At 28.6% G+C, this 10196-nt stretch overlaps 1 protein-coding gene and 2 long non-coding RNA genes across 3 annotated transcripts; 1 reads left to right on the forward strand and 2 right to left on the reverse strand.

Moving 5' to 3' along the window:
• Positions 1-1608: 1608 nt before the first annotated feature.
• LOC131599980 (uncharacterized) lies at positions 1609-3176 on the reverse strand. The gene is made up of 3 exons (XR_009282970.1): positions 2768-3176; positions 2470-2674; positions 1609-2378 (listed from the first exon to the last, which is right to left on the reverse strand). It is a non-coding gene; the product is annotated as an uncharacterized LOC131599980 (long non-coding RNA).
• Positions 3177-7010: 3834 nt separating this feature from the next.
• LOC131598111 (cysteine proteinase inhibitor 5-like) lies at positions 7011-7409 on the forward strand. Its single transcript, XM_058870744.1, has one exon. The coding sequence runs from the start codon at positions 7011-7013 to the stop codon at positions 7407-7409; it is 399 nt and encodes a 132-aa protein (XP_058726727.1).
• A 1850-nt stretch (positions 7410-9259) lies between these two features.
• Positions 9260-9936, reverse strand: LOC131599981 (uncharacterized). Its single transcript, XR_009282971.1, has 3 exons — positions 9845-9936; positions 9645-9743; positions 9260-9406 (listed from the first exon to the last, which is right to left on the reverse strand). It is a non-coding gene; the product is annotated as an uncharacterized LOC131599981 (long non-coding RNA).
• Positions 9937-10196: the final 260 nt, after the last annotated feature.

Raw genomic sequence — 10196 nt, forward strand, 5'->3', positions numbered from 1 at the left:
TTCCTAATATCTATATATATTTACAAATGTATTTACAAATATTTTGTTGATTAAAATTAAAGAGGTACCGTGGTGATAGTAACCTGTGAAAATTTTTGTGGAATTAAAATAATATTTAATTTAAAAGGCTATTTGATTTACATACCTGCAACATTGTTCACACTGCCCTCCGCCATAATTGATGAACTAATTGGAACAAAGAAATCTAGTGGTAAATGTCATCAAAATCCAATATAACTTCCTTGTGATAAACAACGATAATTAAGAAAATAAAGTGCAGCTCCATGACATCTATTTGCATCATCAAAATCTCAAAATTAAAATTAAAATTCGGAAAATTATGAGCTGTTACCTAAATTAAAATCCAGCTCCATTTTATCTGATATTTTGTGTTCCTTTAACTTATAATCTCCACCAACAAAAATTAAAAATTAAAAATATATTACTACATAAAAATGATCAAACTTTCAAAACATCTATTTGCATCATCCCCTCATCTAAAATTTCCTTGCATCTTCTTCACATCCTCCAAATTTCCAAAATCTCTTTTCATCATTCAAGCTTTAAACATCTCTTTGCTTCATCCTTCATATCCACAAATAAAATAATTAAATAAATAAATAAATTTGTTCATAAAATAAATAAATAACTTTGTTCATAAAATAAATAACTCATTAAAAAAATTAGGGGTGACAAAATGGATGGATTGGATGGATTTGGATTGTTAATGGATGGATCAAAACAATCCATTAATCCATTAATAACCCACTAAATTTTGTTTTAAAAATTCAATCTAATCCATCCACTAAGGGATATAATCCATCCAATCCATCCATTAAGGTATTTCTAATGGATGCCATCCATCTATAAAATTAACTTAATTTTTATTTTCAGTTAATTTTACAAAACAATTTTTTTTTTTAAATTTTTTTAATTATAAAATTCTATGTAACTAATTCTAATCAATTAACGTTTTGATTAACTTTCTAATTCTAACCAACTAACTTCTTCATTAACTAATTCCATCAAAAGAAAATTAAAATTCAATACATGCAAATTAAGCTATTTTAACGTGAGTGTTAAATTAAATAAATTCATTAAGCAATTTTAACGTGAATAGCATCATTAATTTTTTCCAAAGAGAAAACAAACCACTCTCTTCGGTATTAAATTAGATATACTTAGGTACTGTAGTATATTATCTAAAATAAGAAAAATGTTTATAAAAAAGCAGATTATTATTGATTTATGTACTGATTATATTTTGTCCATCCACAATATATATATATATATATATATATATATATATATATATATATATATATATATATATATATATATATATATATCAATTTCATGTTTGCGTCACAAACAATAAATATTCACATTTTTTTTACATTATGATACAAGAAAAACTATGGTTAAATATTATGAGAAAAGAAATGTCAAAAAATTGTTTAATTTTAGATTTTTCATGTTTTTTAATAAAAAAAATTATTTAATAAGTAATAAACTAAAATCTATTGAATTTATAAAATGAGATGGATGGATTAAATCCATCCATATAGTTTCATGGATGGATTGGATCAATCCATTAAATTTGTTTTTTGATTAATAGGTGGATTGAATGGATAAATTATTGGATAGATTGGATGGATATCCTATTAATAGATTTTATTGTCACCCCTAAAAAAAACTAACAAAAACTAATGCATATATCAATCTTTCAATTTTCTATTTTCAATTAAGGTACGCTTATAAAAATCAAGATCATTAACATTGAGAGGAACTCATGCTATTCTAAGTGTACTATAGTTCAAGAAGCAGAACATTAACAATGTGAGAGGAACCCGTATGCTATTACTTCCACTACTTTGTTATGCTTTTAATTTAATTTACATATGAGAAGACATTTCCTACTCCATTGTGAGAGGTAGAAAACATTTAGAGTAGTTGGAAATATTGCAATTATGTGATCTAACCAGAATTGTAAAACAGATTTCAAATTATGCAAAAAATTACACACAAAAAAACCAGAAACACAGCTGCACTGTCGTGGCAGAAACGTAAATGTGCAGACACAAATATATGTTCTCATTCATGCATGTTGAAAATACACCAGGAAGTCATTGCATAAGATTATGGCAGATAGAATTATAATATTCTAAACAATTTCTCTTTTATTCTCAAATAAAACTAATAAATAAGCAAAATTCACTTGTTAAGCGTAGTTGTAGAAGCCTCAACAATTCAAAGGGGAAACACATAAATATAATCATAAACTATTGGATATGTTAAATGTGTATTCCTAACTCCATACCCTGCATTCCTAACTCCATAACCTTCATAACTTGTATTCAAAAGCATGGTTCAACCACCTAATTATTGATCCATATAAATGAAACATAAAAGTTGTTAAATACAAATATATTCATATATAACAAATATCAAAAAGGCTTGTAAACATACTTATGAGGACTCCATAAATTGAGGGCCATCTCATCTCAAAAGCATGGTTCAACTACCTAATTGTCTCTACAAAATTCTGCACAAGCCTCAGAACCTGAATGATAAAAAAATGCAGCATCTGGATGTCGAAATCATGTCCTGTTTCTCAGAATATGAACGCAAGTATGGAGTATGAATAAAGTCCAGCACCATATATATACAATCCCTTCAATTTCAATCATAAAATAAGAAAGGGGAGAAAGAAAATCGTTAAAATCATAAATACAAAGGAAACATACACTCATAGTGAAGATAATACCTTAGTCCTCACAAGATCTATTTTCTTAGCCATCGTATCATCTGTATATATGGTGTCGTTGATAGATCTGTGTTGTGATTCGTCTAAACTGCCCAGAGCCATAAGAGTTTTTTTCACAAAAGTATTTTAATGAATCAATATATACTCGGGTTGGAGACTTTCGTGTATTGTGAGTTGAGATGGACTTTAATAGAAACAATTGAAATGGATGAGAAAGAAAAATTTCATCTAATTAGTTGTAGAGGAAGAAAAGTAAGATAAAGGAAGAAGGAATCGAAAATGAGAGAGCATAGAGACAGGGTGGAGAAAGGAAACGGCCGTGCTAAGGTTTCTTGGGGATATAGAGAATAGAGAAAATGGGGGAGAGAGAGCAAGGGACATGGATCGTGAGCAAAGGGCGTGGACCGGTTAATGTGAAGTTCCAAGAATATTAGGAGATACCCAATAGAAATATTAGAAAGGGAGTGTCATTTGGTGAAATGGAGATATTTGATTGGTGGGAATAAATTTTTGATTTAGCAAATTACAAAAAAAGGCTTTTGTAAGAGTAATTAATTTTTGCATTAAGGGTAATTTATGGAGTTTGGTTGATTAATTAATTTGATTGATTATTTTTTCCAATATTAATTTTACTTGTGAGCTAGGATTGAGAATGCGAGTAAATTATCCTCACCTTTTTAGGTAATGCTTTAAATTTCGAGGATGAAATTGTAATTAAGGGGAGAGGGTGATATCTCTTCATTCCACTAATTATGCTTAGTAAAATAATGGAAGTTAGAGAAAATTTTGAGAATTATTTTAATGCTAATCAAGGTTCCTTAATGGATAGGGCATGATTAGGAATTTGACATTACATGCAAGGGTAAATAAGTCATCTACATAGTAGAATATATAATCCAAAACTTAAGAGGAAAACCTCATTTTCCCCTCGTTCCTCCTCACTTGTGAAACTAGAAATTTGAGAGAGAACTAGGAGAGAGAGAGAGAGAAAGAGAGAGAGAGAGAGAGAGAGAGAGAGAGAGAGAGAGAGAGAGAGAGAGAGAGAGAGAGAGAGAGATGGGTGAGTGATGTGAGAGAAGAGGAAGAAGAGAGTTGTTTAAATCATAATTGAAGTAATCCCTTGCATGTGTGAAAAATCTTAACCATTGAGAATGATTTTTTGCATTGAAATGGATAATCAAGTCATCATCATCCTTACATCTCTCTAATTTAGGTTTCAATTTAAAAAGGTGGGGTTCTCTTAGGCTTTAATTGAGGATTAGAACCTTTAGGTTGAATGCATGATGGGAATGAGGTTATAATTATGAATGTTTGCTTGTTTGTTGGTTTTATGTTTCAGTTGCTTGATGACCATAAACATTTGAGCATAAATTAATGCATGTTCTATTATAAGTGTTTGCTAGTCTTTAAAATGTGTTAGAATGTGATTGCAATGTGTTAGGGTTACTAAAAGTATGAAATTCATGTGAAGTTTGAAGTTGGAACAGATTTGTAAACAGTTAGAGACAGAGGGTAATTAGTTATCATCTCCCAAGAAAATGGAAAACTTACAAGTTAGTAGCGACGTATAACCAGTTAAATAATTTAGGTAATCGATTACCATTAAGGTAATTAGCCCATATATGAAACAGGACTCGTTTTTAAATGGTGTCATACCCTAATTTTTATCCCTAAGATCCCATCTCATTTGCATCTTTGCATTACATCAAGATCACAAACTTGGTTGTCTCATAACCTTCTCATATTTGGGGTTGTCTTTGTGGAAATTATCAAGCACCTCTTTGTGTATCTTTTACCTTTGTGTTTATATGTTTTATATTTCACTAACCATAATCAAAATCCAAAAATCTGCCTTGTTCCTATTGCTTTGTGTTGCAAGTTTGGGTTTGAATAAGCAAGATCAAGTGAGGTTTTCTCAATTAGGGTTTTGAGTTGCTCAAGTCAAGAGTTGGTCAACCATTGATTCTAAAGGGTCTATTCATCAAAGCTTGACCTATAATCTTAGGTCACATTCTCTTCAAGCATCATTCAAACATCATTTGATCAAAGATAGATCAAATTTTGGTTGCTTGTTTCTCAAAGTATTTTGATAGGTTCATGTGTTTATTTCCATGCCTTTATCATCAAGTTTCCTCATGCTTTTGCCAAGTTTCATCAAAGGAAAATAGAGAACCAATCATTTGAAATTCATATGATCATTAATGTGCCTTGATATGCAAGAAAAGTCCAAAGTTGCAAGATTGTTCAAAGTGGTTTGACCTAAAAAGTCAACTTTTCAAGCTTAAGTTTAAATATCACAACTTCTTCATTATTCAACATTTGTGAGTGATTCCTTGGGAAGATGGTTCCTTATGACATCATCTACAACTTCTTTTCACAAGTCAAAGGCCAATTATGCTTCTAAGGTCATGAAAGGTTTGGATACATCATAGGCCATTGAAACAATGACAACGACTTCGAATCTTGATACAACACATCAAACACGTCTTTTCCCAACTTCTAGCAAAGGCAACACTTTTCCCTTTTTAACAAATATCGTCGACCATCCGACTCAAGGTTTGAACCACATCTTAATCTGTTGTTGAGAAGTGTTTTGCTCAAAACAATAGTGTTGTTCCATGTCTTCATAAAAAAATCAACAACAACAAATCTAATTAAACTCAGAACGTAACATGAAAATTAACCTTAACTGCTAAATTAATTTATCTAACCCCAAAATTGATTAATGAAACGAACTATAAATCCCAAATTTATGCATTTCATGAGCAAAATTTATGTACCTGAGAGAGTTCAGAGAGTAGAATCACGGGAGTGACACCTTTTGGCGGAGCTGTTTGATGCAGATGGGAAATAAACTCTACTTGATAAATATTTATAATTCATAAAAAATAAAAATAAATATGAAATTATCGTTTGAAATAGTTGTGTTTGTGTTATCACACATTTTTTTACTTGTTGAGTTTATTGTGTTTGATGAGTTGGGATACTGGAGGTTTGTGTGGTGGTGAAAATAAATTCGGCAATGACGATGGCCAGATCTAAACGAGTTATTGCAACAGTGAGAGAGACAAAGGATTTTGTGACCGTTGATTTGCTCACAATTTGAAAATTTCCAATTAATGTGAAGTGGATTCTCAAATTGACACGTCAATAAAATTAAATGTCAAACTTCTATAAATTAAGCAAAACACAATTAGTTCAAATTACTCTTAAAATTAAATTAATTTTTTTAATTAAACATTATCAAAGATGGATTGTTATGTCAATTAAGGAGCCTATTCTTTTATTAGTTAGATATTAGATATTAGATTAAAATTTTAAAAAATTGGAATTAGAAAAAGAAAGAATAGATAAAAAAGAGTAGTTTTCATTGAAAGTTATTAAATGTATTTTTTTAGTTAATTATTTCTTGTAACAGAAAAAGTTCACATAAAAATGTTGAAGATATTCCAAAAGTGATAAAGACAAATTACTTATCTATTTCTCTATCCTATTAAATGTCATTTTTATTTAATTATTCATTTTAAATTTTGAACCACGAGTCCAAATCTGAAACAATTGTAAAAATTTTATCATGCCATTATATTAGTATTTATTGTTTCTTCTTTTTCAAACATGATAAACTTTTTTTAAAAAATTAAATATGTTTTTACTATCAAATATAAATATTTATTTAATTAAAATAAATAATTTTTAATAACAAATAATAATTTTTTATAGTTTAAAAAACAAATGATAAGATATAAAGTTATTTATAAAAATGAAACTAGTATGTCATTTTAATGTTGTTTTGAGTGGATTCATAAAATGTACTTTGAATATACAATGCAACAATATTTTATTATTTCAGCTATCAAAGAAATAATGAAAATTTGGACTAAAAGGCGTTTGACTATTTTATTTAAAGTTTTCAATGATAAATTTTTTTATTTACTCTAAAAAATTATTATATTTTCTTATATAACATCAATGCAATGTATATAACAACAATCTACCCAACCAAGCTAAACGCTAGCATTTATACATTTCCACTAGAAAATTATTATATGTTTGAATAATTTTTGGAAACATAAACATATTAAATATTTTTGACTAAATTAATTATACACAAAAAACAAACAAATACTTTTTATTTAACATTTGTGCAATATATATAAGAACCTAGCTAGTTTCATATAACCATTAACTCAATACAAATACTATTTGTATAACTTGAAATACTCATTGTTACAATACAAGCATCATGAAATTTCAATCTATTATTCTTGGTTTCCTTCTTGTTATTTTGGCCTATGCTGCCACAAATCATGCAAACCCTATCGACATCAATGATCCATATGTGACTAAATTTTCCAACTTTGCTGTTGATCCCATCAACGTGGATGATCCATATGTGATTGAAATCGCCAACTTTGCTATTAACGAGTACAACAAGGGGGTTTCAGTTAACAAGTTGAAACTTGAGAAGGTCTTGTTTGCTGTATCCTACAAGAAAATCGAAGGAACCAAGTACCAGCTCGCCATTTCTGCCACACATGATTCAGTTTCTATGGTAAATAATGTTAAAGTTGCGGCTTCTGCTGAAGTATTGGATAATCCAGAACATCACAATAGAACACTCGTGTCTTTTATATTTCCTTGAGCCTAGTTTATTAACTTTTCTTGATTAAAAAAACGCTTATTATGCTTCAAATTAGTATGGTGGTAAATTCTCATAATTGTATACTGAGACATATAATCTATATTATATTATCAATTTAGTGTAAGCATGGTGGTGAATTCTCATAAGTGTAACTTAGAGGTAAAAAGATTAAAATCTCACCTAAACAATTGTGAAAAATTGTTATATTATGTATTTAATATTTCTTCTTCCTCAAAATTTATAAACATTTTTTATTTGAAATATTTTTTTAATGTTAAATATAAATATACAGTTACTTAAAATGATTACTATTTTAATTAAATAATATAGTTTTAAAAAAATAAGATAAGAAATAAATTTATTTATCAAAATTGCACTAATGTGTCCTTTTAAAATTGTCTGAGTGGATTCATAGTTTGTACTTTGAATATATTTTGCAAAACTCTAACTAAGATATCATCTCAAGCATTTTTTATTATTCCAGCAAATAAAAAAAATGGATGAAAATTTTGACTAAGATATGTTTGTTTATTTAATTAAAGTATTAAATAGTACATTTTATATTAGTTATTTTATTTCCACTAGTAAAAACATATTATATTTTTCTTATATAAAGATTGTTTGTGCAATGTATATAACAATCTAACCAATTTAAGCATAATAAAAAATATTTATTTATGATTGCGAAATATAAAAATATAAACTTAGCTTATAGATAAATTTTTAGAATTTTCCAAAAATGATATAACACCATCCACTGTTTATCTAAAATATATTAAATTGTAATGTCTAAAGTCATATATTTACATCCCCTATTTGTCTAAAATATATTTAATCGTACATATATATATATATATATATATATATATATATATATATATATATACATATATATATATATATATATATATATATATATATATATATACAAATCATATATTTAAAATAATAAATAATAGGATTTGATAATTGGTATTGGATACATCAATGAAGTATATGAGAATGTATCAAATAAAAACTGTAAGAAAACATCAGAGTAACTAATAACTCGTATAAACAAAGAATTCTTCAACATAGCAGAAAGACGCTCCATTGAAACGTTATTGTGGAGTCCGAAGCTTTCTAAACCATTAAATCACTTTCTACCCTTCTATCAGGTAAGGCATACTTGAACATGCCATCGGGGTATCTTATACCTTCCCACATAACTTACTGAGTCGCAAATAACTTATATACAACCACTACGCCAAACAAGGAAAATGACAGCGCTTTTTTGGCTTTAGGCAGCGCCTTAAAGCGCTGTCTATTCCACCGCTGCCGTAGGTAAAGGCAGCGCTTTTTTTCACCTTGAAAGCGCTGCTACAGGCACCCTTTAGCCAACACTTTTACCTATAAAGCGCTGTTAAAGACCCACTTTAGACAGCGCTTTTATATTAAAAGCGCTGCTAACGGCCCACTTTAGACAGCGCTTTTCTGAAACAATTTTTAAGAAAAAGCCTCTTAAAATCGCTGCTAAAGGCCCAATTTAGCCAGCGTTTTTTTCTTAAAAGCGCTGTTAAAGGTCCCATTTAGACAGCGCTTTTCTGAACAAAATTTTTAAAGAGCTTTTAGGCAGCGCTTCTCTTTTAAAGCGCTGTCTAATGTCCACGAAATGTTTAAATGCATCTATTTAAAAAGGTTTGCCCCAGGTTTTCACCACATTTTGCACCTGTATATACCATTACAAATTTCACATATAAACAACAAAAAAAAACTCTATTTTTCAGAGCTAAGATGCTAAGAATATATATATATATATATATATATATATATACGAATAAACTTTGTATTTTTTATATGCTAAGAATATATTAATAAACAACAACAAAATTAAATCCAATTCAATGAAAACAATTGCATCATCCAAAACATTGTTATTTTTTACACAAGTCAAAAGGATGCTAAATATCAACTTTTTCTTCTTGCCAGCAACTGTAACCTTTTTACCCTTCAATATCCTGCAATTTCATCAAACCATTACAATCACAAAACAGAATAACAGAAAACCGAAAACAAAATAATATAAAGGTGAAAAACATTCTACATTAGTGTCCATAAAACCATTCTACATTTGCCACGAATGTATTTCAAACGGCCTACATATCACTAAATAATCTATGTAGATAAATCAAATATTGCAACATGCACTTGGCTATACTCAAAATTCTCATCAATTATAGTAAGATTTCAATATACCTATACAACTTTCAACTCAATCATGAATTGACACCATTCCTCCTTAAGTTCATCCAACCTAGATCTTGAGTAAGTAGCACACTTGAAGTCATCAAAGTACTACAAAATAATATAACATGGTATGTTTAAGTTAAAACTATTTAATTATATGAGAAATATGTGTTAAATATTAAAATAACTCTTAAGTTAGAAATCCTTACCTTGGACGGAATCTCTATTTGATTCAAAAGAAGAATTTCTTTCATAAACTGCAACATGTAAAAACCGCAATCTACTTCATTACGCTGCTTAGGACACTACACATGAAAAGAAAATATGGATAAGGCCTAAGTTTTATCACGTATCATCACTATTTATATAATCAAAATTGTGATAATTAATTAATATACCTCCACTCGAATCCATGTGATGTTGTTGGCTTTACTCTTTGGTACTTGACTTCCTCTTTGTGCTCGAAAAACTTGTATAACGCTAATAAAACATAAACGCATAATTTAGAACAATTCACATAAATAAATAAATAAATATACACACGAATATTTAGAACAATCT

The sequence above is a fragment of the Vicia villosa genome, linkage group LG4, assembly GCF_029867415.1.
Source record: "Vicia villosa cultivar HV-30 ecotype Madison, WI linkage group LG4, Vvil1.0, whole genome shotgun sequence".
Classification (NCBI taxonomy): domain Eukaryota; kingdom Viridiplantae; phylum Streptophyta; class Magnoliopsida; order Fabales; family Fabaceae; genus Vicia; species Vicia villosa.

What these genes read in the sequence shown, in the direction of transcription:
- LOC131598111 (XM_058870744.1), top strand. Translation starts at nt 7,011, where the DNA reads ATGAAATTTCAATCTATTATTCTTGGTTTCCTTCTTGTTATTTTGGCC.